Consider the following 20523-nt stretch of genomic DNA (forward strand, 5'->3'; position numbering starts at 1 on the left):
GATAGAAGCCACAGACATCAAGACGAGAAAGCTACTCACCATGCATGGAGGGTTTCACCACAAGTCCATCATCCTGAGGCTGTACACTAAGCGGAAAGAGGGAGGCCGAGGACTAGTGAGCATCAGGACCACTGTCCAGGATGAAACATCAAAAATCCAAGAGTACATCAGGAAATGGCCCCAACAGATGAACTGCTCAGTGAATGCCTTAGACAGCAGAAACCTGAGGAGGAAGAGGAGGAGACAACATGGAGGGACAAGCCCCTACATGGCATGTACCACCGTCAGATATAGGAAGTGGCTGATATCAAGAAGACCTACCAATGGCTGAATAAAGCTGGACTGACAGACAGCACAGAGGCACTGATCATGGCAGCACAGGAACAGGCCCTAAGTACAAGGGCAATAGAGGCCAATATCTACCACAGTAGATCTGACCCAAGGTGCAGGCTATGTAAAGAAGCCCCAGAGTCAGTCCAGCATGTGGTAGCAGGGTGTAAGATGCTCGCCAGCTCAGCATACATGGAAAGGCACAACCAAGTAGCTGTGATAGTGTACAGGAACATCTGTACCCGGTATGGACTAGAAGTACCCAAATCCCAATGGGACATACCACCGAAGGTGGTTGAGAATGACAAGGCTAAGATCCTGTGGGAATTCAGCTTCCAGACTGACAAACAGCTGCTAGCTAACAAACCGGACATAGTGATAGATAGATAGATAGATAGATAGATAGATAGATAGATAGATAGATAGATAGATAGATAGATAGATAGATAGATAGATAGATAGATAGATAGATAGATAGATAGATAGATAGATAGATAGATAGATAGATACTTTATTAATCCCTGAGGAAATTGTATAACTTTAAATTTATAAATTTGTATAAATTATATAGTGGTGATGGACAAAGAGCAGAAGAGAGCAGAGAGTATATACAGTGTATGTGTATATATATATATATATATATATATATATATATATATATATATATATATATATATATATATATATATATATATATATATATATATATATATATATATATTCATTCATTCATTCATTGTCATATGACCACCGCTATATCCGCCGCAGCGGGTCACGGGGAGCTGGAGCCTATCCCAGTGGCATAGGGCGTGAGGCAGGGGACACTCCGGGTACGACGCCAGTGCACCGCGGATATATATATATATATATATATATATATATATATATATATATATATATATATATATATATATATATATATATATATATATATATACACACACATGCATACATACATACACACACAAATGCTGTGGAACACGCCACATAACTTCTGCATATATATATATATATATACATATTTTTTTCGCCGTTTGATGTTGTGGTTGAGAAAATTCCTTCAAACTGAAAATACAGTATCACGTGTTCGTGCTGGTTTGTGACGTCACACGCTCTGAGGCACAGGACCCGCCCCTGACAAACACAGCAGCCTGTAAACCTTCCGCCCAGCAGTAGGCGAAGACCAAACGACAGAGCGAGCAGCTGGTGTGGACGCTGGCCGGATGGTTAAATCTAACCTACAGACGATTTTAAATAGTCATTGTTTTGTTAGAGAAAAAGAAAGACACCAGTCCGAGATGCCTGTTATTGAACAATCCAGTAATAAACCGGAAAGTGAAAGCGAAAGGTAACATTGTTATACTCCAACGTCTGTCTACGATTTTTTTAATATGGTCTTTTAGCTAGCTAAGCTAAGTTTAAAAGCCGAGGCCTAGATACGGTGTATTTCCTGGAGTGGCTAACGTCACAACTGACGTTTCTATAAGACATTAGCAATAAATGTGTAAACAACCTTCCTAAATCATGTGAATTTATCTGCAGATTGTGTAAGGTAGTGATGTACGTAAATATGTTCGCTGTTAAGTAGCAGTCAGCTGTTACTGATATGTTTGGTCCAAGCGAAGGCTAAGCTAACGCACAGGCTAATATGTCAAACGTCACAGCGTTTCGTTAGCTGAGGTGCTAGCTGGCTAACGTTTGAAGTGTCTACTTGGCAATTAGTGACTCCTTTTCTCCCAAATGATTTTGATATTTAGATACGTCTTGTTTTAAAAAATTAGAACACCATTCTGTCCGTTATTCTTAATGTACATTACTAAAGAATGTCGCGTAAATGCGAGCTATGTTAGCAAACGGCTAGCGCCAAGGTTTCGACCTATCACCGTCTTTTTCTTATAATCACAATTAGTGGGAATAAACCTGCTTCATTTTTACAGTTTTTGACATAGAACTAAGACGAATTACAAAAAAATATATAATCTGAACGTCTAGCTTGTTGCGAACTAGCGTTGAAATGTTTGCGTCGATGATTTGTGGCTTTATGCCTTTTTTTTCCTTCGCCTATGATCTCGTTTGCTAGTCAGGATAAACATCTTCCAGTTTGGGTGAACAAGATTATATGAATCGGTTGAATTAATAACTTGGCAAGAAACGATTGTAGATTAGACGTAAACTCTGCGTACGACGTTGTTCACTGAATCAATAACCTTTGTGAGGCATTTATCAGCCAATGCCCTCGGGAGACGGCTAGTTTCCTAATCTGATAAAAAAAAAATGACGATGGATTGATTATGAAAACACAACGGGTATCGTTGTCGGGATGATTGATAACATTTTATTATTTTTTTTCGATTTGTAGATGAAGGGATTAGCCTCCGTTCTTTGCAAAGATGTGTTCAGAGAATATTTTGCTCAAGGCTATTTCCCTACGTCCAACGGTTGTATTGTAAGGACTTGTTGGAAATTTCCACTGCACTGCGCAGGGGTGGTGGGGAGAATATTGTGTCATGTGAAGACATAGATTACATGTTGGCCTTTGCTTGTGAAATGGATTAGTAAATGATCGTTTTCTATTGTAATTTATAGTTTCAACCTGGTTAACATTTTATTGTAACTGCGGAAGATTTTATGTAAACTCAACTAACAGACTGTAAATTATTCATAACATGTGGTTGTGATAATTCTGCAAGTCGTAGATTTTGTTCAGACATCGGAAGGTGTCCTTTTATATTGATTTCCTTCAGTCACTGATCCTGCTTTCAAATTTCATGTATGACCGTCTGATACACAATTGTACTGATGTTTAATGTGAAGAATGGCTGTTGGGTGTTTGAGATAACCAAATAATCGGATTTGAATGTGTGTTTGTTTGCAGTCTCCAGTGTCTTGTAAGATTAGTCAGGAGGGTGTACATGGTGTGTTGACTGTTCAGGTTATAGGATTGCAAAGTATCTCATTTGGTTTTCACACGGTTGCTCCACATTTAGCACAGCAATGGCATTTACGTAAGAGAGCATGTAAGAGTGTCGAAGCATATGTGCCTGTCTTTGTGTTCCCAGTCGGAGAATAGGCTTACACTCAGCGCTGCGAAAGCTTGCTGTGGCAGTTACACAAAGGCTGTCGAACACGCCACATAACTTCTGTACAATAGTTTGTCTTGCCCTCTGAATTAAAATGGATGAATCATACACGGTACATGTTTTTTGCCTTTGCCACTTTAGAAATACAGCTAATGAAACTAAATAAAATACTGTAATAAAATAAACAGAATGATAACATGGTAAAAGTGTCAGGTGGGGAAAGTACCATGTCTTTAATGTAAGAACAGGATGAATTTGAGTTGGAACTTGGTGATCACATTCCAGCCTGAGTAGTTTTAGTATAAAATGAACTTGTGGATTTGGATAGTTTTAGTCTTCAGAGATGTATGAATGTTCATGTCTCACATTTTTAAGGGATGATGACCTTGACAATTACATTGGTTTGATGTGTTTCCTTTTTTTTTGATGCTCCACACCCACATTTCTTACAAACTGTTCTTTTTTTTTTTTCAAATCTATTAAACAAATCCTTGATGCCGTTTTGAATATCCAGTCATTATTCTATGTCAGGGGGATGGAGGTCAGTGGCCCTGATTGATATGTGCGACTGACAGTCAAGGACCATAGCTGATTTTTTTTTTTTTTTTTTTAGAAAACCAGTTAAAAACACATGTTTGTGGTCTGATAACATCAAAATTTATTCTATTATTGTACTGTGAAACTTGTTAACCTTGGCTGTAGAAGCCGTTTGAAAATAAGAATGGCTTAGTCACTCTGTTTTGGTGTCATCCTGCAGTATCTCCAGTCCCAGGCGGTGCTCCAACTGTTGCAGTAACCCCTGTCCGGGGCCTCTGTGGTGCTCCTGATGCCCCTCACCCACCCCTGAAGATCCCAGGTGGGCGAGGGAATGACCAGTGGGATCGCAATCTTTCAGCTAAGCTATTCTATTCTGTAAGTTATTGTACTATTTTCTTTACAGCAGTTTGAGTCCTGTTAGTATCTTACTGAGACATTGATCATATTGTCTTGGAATATATCTGGTTGTAATTTTGGGATGCATAGCTCAAATCAGCTCATTCATCTGTTTGTGCTACATTGCTAATCAAACATAATTTACCATGATCCCAGACTTGTACATGTTTTTAGTTGAAGCTCATTCTGTCAGGTTCACAGGTGTCTTTGTGGTGTTGAGCCTGAAAAAACTTGATCTTGCACCCCCCATACCCTTTTCAACAAACATTAGATCCTTATCACGTTGTGCTACTTATAGATATATTTCTCCTGTGTCCTGTTTTTCCACCTCAAGGATTCTCAATTGCTGGTTCTGGAGGAGCCTCCTCCTGCCAATGGCAGAGTGCGGTTCTTGCTGTTTGAGCCCCGTCGCTCTGAGGGCAAGCACTGCGTCTGGAGAGCAGCACTGAAAGGAGTGAACCTTTATGTGGAGCTCCCCCCTGGACCTTTGCCCGAGGGCAGTAAAGACAGGTCAGCTGGGCAAAATACTTGTCAGGGATGAAATTTAAAAATATGAAGATATTCTTGACCTTTGATGAGTGAATTCAACAAAAGGTATATTTTTGATATAGTGTATATAAAAAGTGAATGAATACTAGATTTAGTAAAATGTCAAAGTAACAACACCCCTTTGTTTTATTTTGTTCATTTGGAAGCTCATGAATCAGTTTTTTAAAAAGTCTCATGTAAAAATTACTTGTTAAAAATTTTATGTTTGACTGATCGTTAAAAATAGGCGCTGGTTACACAACAGTTTTGTTAACACCATAAAGTGATAGTTGGATGTGTGACCTTTCAAAATTGACACCTTAGAATGAAATCATAGTAATGGTGCAGCAAATCTGCATCAGTGGAGGAGTGTCAGTGACGTCTAATGGAGTCTGCCCAGACAGTCTGACAGGTATAATTTTGTCTGTCTGAGCATTATGCTGTAACAGGAATAGCTATGCGTGATTTGCAGCTATGCCATTATATTTTTAGGTGTTAATTTTTCAGAGTTGACACAGTTGATAAATTTACATTGTCATGTAAACGATTCCAGTGCAGCGTATAGCATGCAATCAAACGTCAGAGCTGCTGTAATGCAGTTGTAACACAGAGTTGTACTTCAGCCACTATGAATAATTGTTTTCCATCCACTCTGTAATGCATTAACACTTATTGTTTACTTTGCAGTTTCGCCCTTCTTCTGGAATTTGCCGAAGAGCAGCTGCAGGTGGATCATGTGTTCATTTGTTTTCACAAGAACCGTGACGACAGAGGTGAAGCCTTTTTTTAACTTTTGCTGGTTTTAATGTGAAAGGTCTGGTAATGCACCAGCTATTTAAAGAAATCAATCAGTATTTAATCAAAGGATAGAAAATACATTTCAGCTTGGAAGGGGGGGGGGTTAATTACTTATTTTTTCAAGTTTTTTTTTTCTCATTTGCTTTTTTTTTCCCAGTTTGGATAAAATGTTGACATTTGAGGCAAACAGAAAATGTCTAATGTTTACAGTAGTTAGTGTAATTTTTAATCAAGACGTGTTTGGAATCACTGATACTTGCTATGGGTTTTTCCATGGCTTTGAATGTTAGTCATTCAGTTGCCAGATATTAAATGTGAAAGGTGAACTTTGCCGTTTGAAATTTGGTTTGAACTTGTGCCTTTAGACCCACACTACACCAGCGACACACACTGCCCTTCTTAAAGTCCGCATTAATGTTTTTCCAGCATTTCAATGATTGGATTTGCTACAGAAAGTGACTTTTCAGTGATGTGTGGTAAAGTGGTGGCTTAACATCTGTTGTTTTTGTCTCCCTTCAGCATCCCTGCTGCGTACATTCAGTTTCCTGGGCTTTGAGATTGTGAGACCAGGTCATCCCCTCGTCCCGTCCCGCCCCGACGCTTTCTTCATGGCTTACAGCATTGAACGAGACTCCTCTGATGGCTATTAAGTGACGCTGAGTAGTTACAATTGTTAGTTCTCATTTAAACCCTCGTCACCATATCCTAATTTTTCAGAAATGAAGATGTTTCCTAGTTTAAATAATGTTGAGGTTTTCTGTCAGAGGTTCTGTTGTGTTTGTTTTACCTATTCCTACCATGTGCTGTGTTTCAATGCTGTTTGCACTAGGGTAAGATATTCATATACCAGGAATATAAATCAAACACCTACATAATATTCAGACGAGGTGTCCTCACAAAGTACCACTTCATATGATTCGCTCACCTTGATCCTCTCCTCAGTGTAGTATTTATGATCAATTGAAATTCATCATACATACTTGTGTAAGTAGCAATGTGTCATGGTAGTTATTTGATTGTCATGTTTATATTGATTTTTTAATGTGTGCATGATTTTCATTTGTTGCTTTGATTCACTTGATTGAAATCTGCATGTTGTAACTGTACTAAATAAACGTGCTCACCATATAGAATGACGTCTTGTCATATGTATAAGAATTAAGACCTATCTTTAAAGGATCTGCCTCTGTTCTGATAATTAGTAGTTGTAATTATGCATTACTGAGACAAACCAATGAGTCTTCTAGAAGGTTCTTTTGATGCACATGCTGGGAGAACTTTGGTGACTAATAGTTGTAGTCACCTTTTAATATTTGAAATCTCACAAAAACAACTGAAATAAGGTTATATGATTCCTATGGTATAGCTTTTTAAAAAAGGTTTTTTGTTTTAATGTGTAACAAGACCAGATCCAAGTGTTTAGGAATCCAAATTGGTGGACAAATTTATGCCACCAGAGTTTTACCCATTTGAAGCCTTTGACATGGACATTCAAACACAACCATCATATGAACTAACAAATTGTAATTTTTGTAGAAATAGTGCGATGGCAGCATGTTTGAGAAAATCAAAGCATTGTATTACATGGATTTTACAATATGAAGAGCAGCATAAGAACATACAATGTAGTACAAAATGTGAAGATTTGATGAATTTCTAACCACATCTTTCTGTGTCGGACTGTAAATATGTTGGTCATTAAATGAGGCATCTGATATAAATGTTAGCTTGCGTTCAGAGAGAGCCACAGCTGCCTGGTCAAGCTCAAAATTGCCTCGGGATCTGTGGACGACAGGTATTGTATCCACAAACAGTCTTCCCAGTCCAGAGCAGACTGATCCTGGATCTGCCCTCTCTCTGCCAGCTTCATCACCAGCAAGGCTCGCTTGATTGTCAGCCAGTTGTGCACAGTAGTGGTCGTAAGGCATCTGTGGTCAAAGAGTGGAGGACGTGGCCCCCAGAGGATCACCTGAAGCATAGCTACCATGTCTGCCATGTCCTTCCCACAGTGGAGCAGGGAGGCCAGATAGAAGAGCCCTTTTCGATATGATGACTTCGGCAGAGTTGGACCTGAGGCCAAAGATGTCAGACTCTCATGTGAGTGGAGACAGTACCCAATAATGCCTTCAATTTGGGATTTCATGTAGGTGAAGGGACGAGGTACAGTAGAAGCAGATGAAAGTGGCGTTAACACTACACGAGGGGAGCCGTGTGTCCTCCATAACTTCTGGATCTTTCCCTTTTCCTCTGCCTTTTCACACTCCATGTCCACTTTCAGTCTGTTGGTATCCTGTTCTCGCATGTTTCCTGCCTGTTCTTTCAATCTTTTTGGCCACACTAAAAAGATCTTTCGAGGTTTGAGCTCAGTCGCGGAACCACTGATGTACAGATGTTGTGAGCCCACTAGTATCTGCAACAACAGAACACACACCTGTCTGTCGTAATTCAAACAATCCACGCTCTGCAGTGAGCTGCTAGTCTGAACAAAGTCTTCTAGGGTGGCATCTGGCAGGTCTCTCTCAACGGTCAGTGAGTGTCCGTTCATGAGGAGTGACTGGATTGAGGTCAGATTCATTCGTCTGTCACCAGTGAGACATTCAATGCTCACTCCACCTGGCGGTTTAGCAGTGGGGAAGCCTGGCTTCAAGGCAGAAGAAGGAAATTGAGTTTCCAACTTGAAGGATGAGGACGTTTTGCTTGGTTGGATATGAGCAATGACATCTTGCACGTAGACATGTGTTGTCTTTTGATTGGGATAAGCTGAAGGAGTTCCATCAGCCTGTTTGTGCACCTGCAAAGAAATTACACATCCTTATTAGTTATACTCAAGAAACTCATGCGGCTACAGCATTCTGTGGCCTTCCTGCAGCAGATGTGACACCTGACTAAGTGTAGAGGAAGTGAGTCTGATACCACAAGTCACCGTCACAGTTTCCAGTGTTGATAAAGATCATGTTTCTGTCACTTCTTATGGTATGCAATAGACATATCACCTCTTTGTCTGGACAAGCAGAGCATTCTGTGTGTTGTATGGAGTGAATAAAAGCTTTTACATTACCCTTAAACCAAGGATCCGGCTGGGGAGCTTGGGACTGTGCAGGCTGTAGTAAACTGCATCTCCAATCTCTTTTGGCTCATTGCCTTCACAAAGCAGGAAATCCTGTGGTGCATAGACATCTGTCTGTGTGGCATCTCCTTGTAGCAGGACCCCAGCAGCCACGCTCTGCATCACACTTCTCAAAAAGAGCAAGTGGCGATGTTGAAGTCCTCGCAAGATCGCCCTCTGGTCGTCAGAACTACTGAAGAGGAAGGGCATGTGCTCGTCTGCGGTGTCGAAGGACAGCTGGGAGATGGAAAATAAGGTGACAGGACTCCCACCAAGTCGTTTAAACTCCTCTGTACCCTCATGGACATATTTGATGGGTGTGGGTGCCATCATGTACAAGGGGTTGTCAAAGTTATGAGGATGCAGGGGAGACACAGGAGAGAGTGGAGGAGCATCACCGACAGGGAGGGAGAAGGTGCGAGCAAACCTCTTCTTTGGAACAGGCGGTGGGGCGCCATCAGAAAAAAACCTCGCCTGGTGTCGGGAAGGATCTGGGACTCCAAGAGAGATTTGGGTTAGAGAAGAGCATTGAACATACAAGAGGTGGATGCATCAGATTCTTTATCCACAGAAGCAGAAGGCAGTTTGCAAGTCCTTGACTATCACATGCATTTATCGAAAGTAAATGTTAAAGTTCTCTTTTTCAGTTTTCACCCAAAAGTTGAACAGAAAAACAAACCGCACATCTAGTGCAGTCAGTTGTGTCTGTTCTTATAACAGTGAAGGCAAATACCAGTTGTGGTGTTTGTATTTATTACAAAATGCTATTGTCTCTTAATTATACCCATTTCATCCTTCGGTAAGCCTACCATAGCGGTGGTGTATTGGACACTGGGCTGCATGACAGTCAGTGGGTTCAGGGAAGACATCATTGAATGCCTCGCTTTCATGTTCGAGTTCACCAGGATGGAGAGGAACAGCGTCAAACTCCACACTGGAGCATCTGGAGGACAGACTTCTGAAAATCAACAAAATCATTACTTCCCTCTGTGCTTTGTGGGAAATTTGTGTCTCAAAACAAAGAGTACAGCTTGTATGTATTTTCAAGGTTTTCAGGATTTCAAATAATTAATACTCTAACACCAAATAACAAGGATTTGTAAATGAGGATTGCATGATCATGGATTATCCCTAAGAAAACAAATCGGTAAGGGTGAATAATATAACCACACACCTAAAGCATTTTGTTTGTTGGTCTTACCTGCGCTGTTTTACAGGTAGCTTTGGTTTGAGTTCCTCAGCTGTGATTTGTAAATCAGAAGACATTAGGGCTTTATAAGTTAGAATGGCTGATCTGGCCTTCCAGATCTCTGTCATTTCAGTCACTCAGAACCAGTGTATCTGAAGCTAACACACTTCATTTCTCTGCCTCTTTCTGAAGTGAGTGCTCTGCTCTCCTTATCTTCTACACTTGTCAGCTGTAAGTTGATACCGGAAGAATTGTGCCTGTTTTAAGGGCTGAACTGTTCTCTGAGTTAACCTCAGTTTCACAGTTGATCTATATTTATCAAGTGAAGAGACAGTATGAAACACGCACTTTTGGATGTTGCAGTTTGAAAACTTGTCCTCCTCAAGAGTCGGTGCTGGTGTGGTGGGCTTTTAGCTTTGACCTTGAAGAGAAAGGGAAATAATGAACAATTGAAGAGATTATTTGCTATGGCAATGTCTTCTACAATTGGGCTATTTTGATCAAATCAAATAAGTTGCCTCAAAGTCCTTGGACATAGGGTAGTCAGCATTAACTCGTCAAACAATTAATCATGTGTTACAGGATCACTAATAGAATTCACAATCTGGGGACCATGAATGTGAGAATGTGTTTAGTCCCTACTTGTCTAAGTTCAACATATAAATGAAACTCAACTTAAATGAAATAGCACTGTACATGAAAATAGAAGACGAAATATCCAAAATTCAAAGCAATAAAACTGTGAAAGGAAGAGAAAATCCAGTAAAGCAAAAATGAATGGAACAGTAAAATTACATATAATAAATAAAAATGTGAATAAAGATAAAAACATGAAAAATAGTAACATACAGTAAAAACAACAAAATAAATAAAAACAACCACAATAAAAACAACATTCATCATGGGGACTTTTAGTACATGTGGAGAAAAAATTTAATTGTATGAATTACAGCATTGTGTTATTTATATAATCCGTGATGTCTCAACCCACAGTGCCTTTTGTAAACCAATAATGACCTGACTGCAGTGACCAGTTATGGACTTCCTGATATGTTAATGTGTGAGTGCAGTCACTGCTCGCTATCATCGTGAGGCGGAGCTGCTGAAGGACATTCATCGCACAATGACTCACATCCAAGAGACTATAATCTGTTAAAGTGAGCGCATCACATGTGAGATGATGACAAACACAATATGGTCTAATAAGGAGCTGTAAATGACCAAAAAAAGCTGCATGCGGGTCATCAGACTGAAATACATAACTTTTCTCATTTAAAATGACCTAAGTTCTGTAAATGTCTGTGCGCACCAGCCTAAATTTGTGTAACATCCATATTACTAACATGTGTGTACGTCTGCTTGTTTGCCTCTCTGAAACCGATGATGTGAACTCATTTACATCACGCGCATGAACGAGTTATTATAAATTTAAATCATCATTATCAATTCTTGTGTTCAGGGACTCACTCTTGTATTCTCCTCGCCTTCCACTTGGAGCAGAACAGTCTGCGTCATAATGATATCTACTCTCTGTATTTCACTGTGAAAGGTTAGAGGATGCATTAGTCCACCATCATTAAGGACCTCTGTTCATATGCTAAGGAGGAAGGAGGACTGTTTGGTTCCTCTTCCTGAGGGACTCAGCGCACATGGAGGACAGTTTGGGAGCTCATCCTACGGGGTTACCACGGGAACAATCCAGACATATTCATCAGGGGAAGGAGTGGGAGCATACTGCTTGTGAAGGAGTGACATTTAAGATGTTGAAGGCGGTGGAGGAGTTCATTAACCTGAAAGACATCGCTGATAAGTAGACGGCAGTGTCAACTCTGCCCACTGGTTTGAAAGATGAACCTCTACACAATGAAAGGCTGGCAGGAACAATATGAAATGATTATGTCACTGTACCTGAAAGCACCGGCCCCATCACGGGATCCATCCTCACAACTTCTAAATAATCCATCAAACAAATCGATCAGTACCGGCAACAACATCACATTCCTGACAAAAGTAAATATGACTATTAAATATACAAAAACAATGTCATTATGGTTTGTTTACACAGGTTTAATTGTTCAGTGTTTGATGAAATTTACAGCATAGTCATCCTGATGAAACTTTTTAATATGAATAACTAAAATCTTGAAATCAAGCTAAGTTCTGTTGCACATTAGTCACATGATTTCATTCCAAAGGAAGTGAAGTGCTTTCTTATGATCTTGTAGAAGTGTCGTCGACACTTCCTGTCCGTGTTTCTGGGTACGGACGTGGATGAAATGGAGGCAGAAGAGGCTTCCATCTCCTCCTTTACTGACTCTTTATTCTGCAAATCAGTTGAATCCTTGGGTGATTTCTTCTTGTCTTCTGACGTGGAAGGGGAGCAGGCTTTACTGTCTACTGTCTTCATTGCTGGAGCTTCACTGGGACAGCCTCTTGTCTCACTGTCCTTGTTTACGCGCCACAGCCCGGCTTGACATAGCAGGGCCTCTTCGCTCACCATCTGTGGGCTCTGGCTCAGGGTGATGAATCCATACGGGGTGGTGACTTTGGTGAGGTGTGGTAGGGAGAGAGCAGCTTTGCTGGCGGGGTCCAGGCAGTGCTGGTCCTCGGTGAAGGAGGTGTGATGGGGCATCTCCCTGTGAAGATGGGATCTTCTCTGAGGACTAGGGTCCGAGACACTCCTCTCCGCCTTGCGGTCTGACAGAGCCAAACTTAAGCCTGATGATGATGATGTGCTTAAAGAGAGCGTGGAGCAGTTCAGAGAAGCACATAGAGATGAGACCGGTTCAGTCCCGAGGCTCCCCAAGCCTTCTCCTGATTCTGTAGAATCATCCTCTGCCTCTTTATCCAATGACCTTAAGCTGTTCTGCACAGACAGCCGCGGTATAGTGAACTGTGGGATGCTGTCAGGTGTCAGGATATTTGGAAAAAGGTTCTCCCAGCTTGCCTGGGAGTCCAATCCTTGAGAACCCCTGAGGGACTTGGCGCTGCTGGTGGCCCAGAGGAGTGCACGGATCCCTGCACTGCTGTGCCTGCGTGCTGCAAAGAAATCATTTGAAGTTTTGTTTCCACTGGAAATAGCGCCAATGCTGAATGTCCGCGTGACTGCGTTCTTATCCATCACTCAGCGTCTCACACCGTCTTTGCAGGTTTTGGAATGGTTAAAGGACAGATGTCAGGCAGGTTTTATACTTCCCCCACTTCACTTTGTCCTTGACAAAGTGCATTGACAGTTACGTACGTGTGACGAAAGTCAGAGGCGGAAATAACTGCCAAATATGGAGCTCTCCATGTAGAATAAGGGTCCTCTCTCTTCAGCCTCTTCATATGCTAAGCAGCAGACAGAGATGCAGCATCTTTCTGCCATTCACATCATCTGTTACATAAATGATGCAGCCTGATGTTCAGCTCCAGGGTGTTCACCATTTTTAGGAACCACGCATTTTTGTGGTGGATTGATTCTCTCTGTGTTGAATATCTTCAACAGCAATGATTCCGAAGATTTTTTTTTTAAATCAATTGTGTATAAAATGTCAAAAAATAGATATTAATATCCACTGTAGTTTCCCCAGATGATATCTGGGGAGTCTGCATCAGATGAAGTAATACCAATATAATTCCATAACCCTGTAAATTTTTCTATTTGTAATCATGTGTTTACAATCACTAGATTATGAGTTATCAACTAAAATATGATTTTCCATTATGACTGATCCAGATTTATGTTCCATTTAGATGTAACTTCTTAGTTTTTAAAGGTATATGAAATCCATTGAAATGACAGAATGCATCTGAGCTACTTACTGACAGCATCACATCTCTACTCCTCTCTGTCACGGTCACGAAACCCTGTCCACACCGAGATATAACATGTCACATCTAAGATGTAAATTATGATCCGGATCTAGATCTACGTTTTCATAGTGATGGAACATTATGCGTCGTCATTTTTCACACAAGCAAACCGTTTTAAACAGCCTGTCTTGCCATTGAAGAAAGTACACAAATTTAAATAAAAAAAGCTTACAACCTTTTGACATATCTTTTGTACAAACAATGAAACAACCAGACAAACATGGGTTAATTCTTTACACCTGAAATAAATGACAAAACTAACATCATCTGGACAATTGATGGAGGAATAAAGGTTATTGTATGAAACATGATGTTTAAAAATAATTTTAAATTACATTTAATAAATCTCACTCCAGTCCTGAATTCACTTCCGTTCACTTAAACGTTCCACACATTAAAAGTGGTTCTTTTTGTTTAGTCTTCATATCAGTCACGTGATCATTTCCTGCCTTTAATTGACGGGATTTGCTGATTGGCCAGCACTGATTGCGCCAGGTGCGTCTGTCTCTGCTGATTGGCTACACGGTGCTACCTTCAGGGTACATCTAACCCCCGGGACCTGCGCCCGCTAGGTAAACTCTTCCCCGCCGCAGGCCGGCAGTGAGATCCACCCGAAGCGGAATGACCGTGACAGAAATCCACCGGGACGTCATGGGGCAGGAGCAGGACGGACAAACGGAGGTAAAACAGCTGGAAACCTGTCGGTAAATCAACTGGTTCAGCCTCGTTGGACGTGAAGCCCTGTCTGCTGCTCCGTGTCTCCTGCAGGACAGGGTGGTGAGGAGAACCGGGGTGTTCCGCTTCCTGCAGCGCGGCTTCCTCTGGCCGTTCGGCGTCGTGGTACGAGACGTGAATGTGTGTGAATGTGTGTGAATGTGTGTGAATGTGTGTGAATGGGTGTGAATGGGTGTGAATGTGTGTGAATGTGTGTGAATGAGGTCGACTTTAATGTCTGTGGCTCACAGGTCCGTACATTCCGATGGTTTGGGTGGATATTCGGCTTCCGGCAGCCGCAGGACACCGCGCCAGCCGACCTGGCGGTGACCAGTCCCGGGCGGCAGAACCTGTCGGGCCGGAAGCGCCTGAGTCGGGTCACCCGCCTGCTGCTCTTCATCCTGCCCCGCTGGGCGCAGGGTTCCCTGGGATACCCAGTGTCCAAGGACATCGGGCGCACCCTGTCGCCAGGTATGGCAGCACCTGATGAGATACCGGGGAATAATTCTATGTTAGATATCACTTTCATTTATAGTTGACGAATTCAGAGGTCAAGCCTTCTTCGACCCAAAAGGTATGAAGATGTTTGAATTGTTGTGATTTTTAGTGTTTGACCTTTCGTTATTGATGGATAACTCTTTCCCCAAGTATGGGTTATTAATTTTTAACTTGGTTGTTTACCATCAGAGATCAGAGCCTCTCCCACTAAGCCTTGTGGAAAGGGAAACAAGAGAAAGCAGGACGCGTTGGACGAAGATGAGGAAGATCCTCCGACGTGGGTGGAGGCACTCTCTCAGGAGCTCGCTGACGATGAAGGCCTGGAAGAAGATCCTGATTATGAGGTTTGTGGTCTATGCTGAGATGGTTAGTTTTGTTGTGAAGTTATATTTAAAGATTGTATAAAAAACTGAGTACAAATAAAGATTAGTCCGACCTGTATTTCTCTCACAAAAAGCTTGTTTGGTCAGTATAATATCTGCAATGAGAAATTCCTTAACATGTTAACCTTAAAAGCCTGACATGCACTGACATGATGTATACTACTCAGCCCAGCACTGTAGAGACGGAGAGTGAAGAATACCGCTCCAACAACAGCACGGAGAGCGACATTGAAATTCCAGAGAATGGCATGGTTGTCATTGAAGACGTAATAACGGTGAGATCCTCTGAGATGCCTTGTCAAAACATTTTAATGGGGATGTCAGAGTGATTAACATGTTTGGTTTTTTTCATAAACAGGATGTTGAACCGTCCACTCAGTCAGAAGACCCTCCTCCTGCTGTTTGATATGTTAGACAATGTTGTGCTTGTGTTTTTGTATATTATATTCAATAAAATTGCCTGCTGCCATGAGTTTCTGATCACCCACTAGATGGCGCTAGTTGACTGGAGAGAACACCTTGAAATCACTTGGAGTCACCGTTTTGAAGTTTTTATACAGAATCTGATTTAAACCAAAAAAGTTTCTGGTCTACACTTATGACAGTTTGAAGTCATCTTGTTTGACTTGATAAACTGTTGTTATGGTCTTGACCTTTTGGTCATGGACTCGGATGTATTAAGTTTGCTAACTAAACCATTAAGAACTGTTATACAAAAACGAGCTGATGCATCAGAGGCTCCTTGCTTCTACACCATTGGAATACAATGCAACGGGCTTGAGCTTCTTGTCTTTAAAGAGGTCATTTGTTTATACAGTGAAAGGTTTGTTCTAACTTATTCCATGATATGGTATATAACTTTTATTTTACTATTTTCACAATATTGTCAACATAAAATCTACCTCAAAACACATTCTGTATAACGCAGAGTGTTTAAATTCCTAGGCAACAAATCATTTTTAGAAAACCTTGAAATGATCTCACCCACACATTTTTTTTTTAACCAAACCACTGTGATTGCAGATGAACCAGTTATTTTTGACTTCCAGCATATGACTCATTTGTTTAGACCAAGTTCATCCGAGCAGAAAACGAGTTCTCCCAGAGCTCACCTCCCTCCTGGCTCTGCGCTGCAGGTGAGGTGAAGCTGCTGTCATGTGACCGGCACTGGAAACGCAGATCCAGTGTAATTTAGCGCTGCCTACACAGTTGTAGCTCACCAATCCATCTCCATATATATGAAGTGTGTAGTGGGTGGTGGGCTATTGTGAGGAGTCCCATGAATTAGTCCTTGTCCAACAATCAGCCTGATTTCCCCTGTTGTGAAGAGACGCTGTTGCTGAACGGAATAGATTAGTTTCAAGATGAGCTAATTTCAGTCTTTTGTTTCCTCTTACGTCAACTCCCTGCTTGTAGGCAAGTTTTTTTAATTTCATTTTAAATGCAAATTCTACCCTTAAGGATGAGGAGCACCGTGTTGAGCTGTTATCTAGGATGCTTTAAGAGGAATGCTGATTTTAAAGGTCACTTGACTAGTTAGGTGACGTACACAGCCTTCAACTAAAACAAATTAAAAAGTAATGATAAATGATAACATACTGTGAATTTTTTTTTGTGACTCGCAATACCTAATACTATACTGCAATGTACGATCACAGCTCTTTCTAAACCCTCCGTGATGTATTCCTTTAAAACTCCAAATAGGTAATTAAATTTTTGAGGGCTTCTAGTGCAGCAATTACCAACTATCCTGTTGCGTCAGAGTGTGTGAGTCATACTGTGAGGACTATTCATCCTGGTGAAGTCAGATGTGTGTTTTCCTCTGAGAACATTGGAGCTGTTTATACTGTCTAAACTGCTGCCATGTCTGTTTCAACAAAAATGTATAAGGTGGCAAATGGGAAAAGTGTGAAATAACATCACAAAGCATCAACACCTCCTTATTCTCACCATTTAATTATTTCTCCCTAATTGGGTTAATAAATTGGCAATCGTGCTGCGTTCAATGGGGCACTTGGTCTAATTGAGTGGTCAGAGTTCGGAAGCCACACTTCAACAGAGGATAAAATCCATTATAAGTCAGCAGCAGCAAACGACTGCCTGCAATTAAATCCTGAACACACCTGAAATTGTTTTGACTGAACTCTGAGACTTCCTTCTTCCCTTCCCCTCTTAGATGTTTTTCATCTCCTGATGCTCTGGTGCAGAGGCAGCTGCCACCTCACTAACGCATTGGTGTGATATAAATGCTTTGTGTGTGTGTGTGTGTGTGTGTCTGTGTCTGTGTGCGCAGACTCGATTGTGTTTATGGGCAGGGCAGCAGCAGCAGTGAGAGCTGGATGCAGAACAGGGGCTGATGGTCTCTGGGGGAACTCATGGCTGTCTGAACCTTTGAAGGGTAGACCGCTCAGTGGAGCTAGCTATAGAGAGCATCGACCTCCATCTCCAATGTTTGTAGCCAGCTGGAGACCGTTTTTGAACCAGAAGGTTTGTCTTTACCTTTCAACTGCAAGGTGAAAACACGCTGTCTGGAGGGTCTTTAAATTTCATGCACAGTCCCAGGTGTGCTGTAGAACAAAGACTGCCTTGCCCCTCATAGTAAATAAAGCCATGTTGTCGTTCTGTAATGGATGGCAGCCTGCAGACGTATTTTGCTACGGTGATCAGCTTTATTATGTCAGCGCTTTTTTATTACATCCCGCTTCAAAGCGGTGATGTATTGTGATTGTCAGTGTTTGTGAGTTTGTCCGTTAGTTAGTCCATCAAATATCTTCACAACCGTTGCAGATAGAAAGATGAAACGAAAAGCACATTACTTGGGGAGCAAAGGGGATGAAAATGAGATGATGACCTTGACCTTGAGAAAACTAGTTCAAGGTAAAATTCCAACTTTTGTACACTCAGGAACCGGATAAGATAGAAAGACGAGGGAGAAAGCCAGTGTGAGGAAGACCATAGATCAAAGCTAGTGCTGGTGCTTTGACCTATGAAAAATTGTCAGGGTAAAATTTTCAATTCAGGGGTGTCACAGGATGTTGCAGTCTGTGACTCCCTTGGTTCTTGTTTTACTTTTTCCTGATTCGTGCGAGCAGCTTTGAGGTCGATGCAGCACCGATTGTGTTCAAGTCAACAGGCTGCACTTGGATATTTGATGACGCCAGCATATTGTCACCTTGATGAATGACTGGTAGCACATGCCAACTGCTCTCCAGCCCCCACCCTGACCTGTGTGCTATTATCTGCTGCATTATAAAGTGTTTCTAACGTCAGCCAACACTTTCTCTTCTGCTTCTTACTTCTCATCCACAACTGTTTTCAAGCCCCGCTGCATCCACCTCTACACAGCCCACTCCTCCATCCTAAAGCTGTCCCTGCAGATTTCAGGAGCATCTATCATCCTCTAAGAAGCAGAGCAGGAAAAGAGGCATGAAAAATGAAGCCGACAGGTGGAGCTTTCAGTTATTCATACACTTTGATGCCGAGGACAGTGAGCCCTGTCAGGAAGTTTCAGAGTAAAAGGAAGCTGCACAGACACCATGAGATAAATGTTGATTCATCTTTTGCTGGATGAAAAATTTCTACCTTAGGGAGCTATCTCCCAAATGAAGTCAAGTTTTCAGTACAAGACAGGATGAAGTAAATTTGTTCTGGAGATATAAGATGACTTGGTTTGATCTCCTCAAATAGTTTAACATGATAATCCCATGCCCAGGACCGTTACGGGTGAGCTGATCCTCAAAGTCCCCCTGAGCTCCTGGGCAGCATCACCTCAGTCCTTCATCAGGATGAGTGTATTTTACATCTCACTGGACTCCTTGGATTTAAATATCACAAGGCTTTGCTACCTGCGACTGTGAGCGTCCTTGTCTGCTCGAAGGTTATTAACGCATCGGACTCGCTGCAAACTGTGCAGGACTCTTAAAAAAAGTGTGTGAAGTCAGCCCCTGTCGATGTCGACAAGTAAATCCATTCACACATTTATGATGCTATTCTGAGACGGGGCAGAGCACATTGAGGTGCGTAAGAACCGGAGAAGCCGAGGCATGCAGAGAGCTGGCTGATCTGTATGTCAGACAGGTTGTAAATCATGAGCTGCAGAGCGGAAGGATTCCTGGTGTGATTTCTCTCACCTTTGACCTTTGTTCTAACCTGCTGGAACGGCTCTACCACCTTCACAACAGCCTGGCGTGAGTGTAATAAAGCCTGGATTGGTCAAATGTCAGATATCTACCTTATGTCATGTAGGTTCTTGGTGTTATGGGATGTATTGCCGTGACTCACCTCAGAAACCCGACACATTACTGATGTGAGTCACATACAATCGATGAAGTCGTACAGAATGGCAGTTCAGTCGGATTTGTAGGTCAGCTCTAGCTGGATTATTCTGTTGTTTTCAGTGTTTACAAATGCTGACATGGTGTTTTTGGCTGGTTTTGATACACTGCATCGCTGCTATGTGAAAAATAATCATTCTTGGAAAATTGAAGGAGAACCATAATAAGTGCTCTGTCTTCGGTCCACAGCCATACAGACATGAAACACTTTCCTTGAACCATGACAACCAGTGACTTCAAAATAAAGTCACTAAAGGTGAAATTTAATTGGACGGTTGTAGTGGAGACTTACATGAAGCTAATTGGTCCAGTGCAGTGCAAAATGAAATTAATTATTAATTGTTATTAATTATTTAAAGTAAATTAAATGTTGGGGGGAGACGAGTTCACTTGATCTGTTGGTGTCTTCATCATGAATTCTGAGCAGCACTGAAAGCTCCTTTGGATGAGACCGTGGGCCAGATCTGAAGTCCTTTATCTATGAATGTTAATACTTTCAGACAGCAGCCATAAAGAAAAGTGATGTTAACTATGATTCTGTCTCATCATTTCTGTACATCCTTTGTTTCTTGTTGGCACAATGAAATTAAATATGAGCTTAAAAACGTTTTTCAAATACAGTTTTTTATGGCAGGCATATATAAAGAAGTAGTACAGTATGATTACTCCTCCAAAGTATAAAAATACAGAGGTGTCAGCATTTTTACTCTGTATTGCCTGTAGATGCAGCCTTGCCTTCAGCTGAAGCAGAGGTGTCATCTGAATGTGTTCCCAG

At 41.5% G+C, this 20523-nt stretch overlaps 3 protein-coding genes across 5 annotated transcripts; 2 read left to right on the forward strand and 1 right to left on the reverse strand.

The window, feature by feature from the left end:
- Nucleotides 1–1481: 1481 nt before the first annotated feature.
- Nucleotides 1482–6802, forward strand: oaz1a (ornithine decarboxylase antizyme 1a). Its single transcript, XM_068320167.1, is given in 6 exon segments — nt 1482–1678; nt 4168–4234; nt 4236–4322; nt 4678–4853; nt 5559–5644; nt 6189–6802. Coding segments are annotated over 6 exon segments (672 nt in total). The 5' UTR covers nt 1482–1553; the 3' UTR covers nt 6320–6802.
- A 252-nt stretch (nt 6803–7054) lies between these two features.
- On the reverse strand, nt 7055–10182 carry LOC137599034 (inactive tyrosine-protein kinase PRAG1-like). 3 transcript variants are annotated; one of them, XM_068319681.1, is made up of 4 exons: nt 9977–10182; nt 9203–9733; nt 8728–9012; nt 7056–8460 (listed from the first exon to the last, which is right to left on the reverse strand). In XM_068319681.1, the coding sequence occupies exons 3-4, from the start codon at nt 8983–8985 to the stop codon at nt 7393–7395; spliced, it is 1326 nt and encodes a 441-aa protein (XP_068175782.1). In that variant the 5' UTR covers nt 8986–9012; nt 9203–9733; nt 9977–10182; the 3' UTR covers nt 7056–7392. The 3 variants fall into 3 exon arrangements, with proteins under 3 accessions (XP_068175781.1, XP_068175780.1, XP_068175782.1); XM_068319680.1 differs by having other exon boundaries at nt 7055–8460; nt 8728–9730; XM_068319679.1 differs by having other exon boundaries at nt 7055–8460; nt 8728–9733.
- Nucleotides 10183–14364: 4182 nt separating this feature from the next.
- org (oogenesis-related gene) lies at nt 14365–15884 on the forward strand. The gene is made up of 6 exons (XM_068320296.1): nt 14365–14500; nt 14588–14659; nt 14785–15004; nt 15221–15375; nt 15582–15689; nt 15773–15884. The coding sequence occupies exons 1-6, from the start codon at nt 14441–14443 to the stop codon at nt 15818–15820; spliced, it is 663 nt and encodes a 220-aa protein (XP_068176397.1). The 5' UTR covers nt 14365–14440; the 3' UTR covers nt 15821–15884.
- The last annotated feature ends 4639 nt before the right edge of the window (nt 15885–20523 follow it).

The sequence above is a fragment of the Antennarius striatus genome, chromosome 7 (genome assembly GCF_040054535.1).
Source record: "Antennarius striatus isolate MH-2024 chromosome 7, ASM4005453v1, whole genome shotgun sequence".
NCBI lineage: Eukaryota > Metazoa > Chordata > Actinopteri > Lophiiformes > Antennariidae > Antennarius > Antennarius striatus.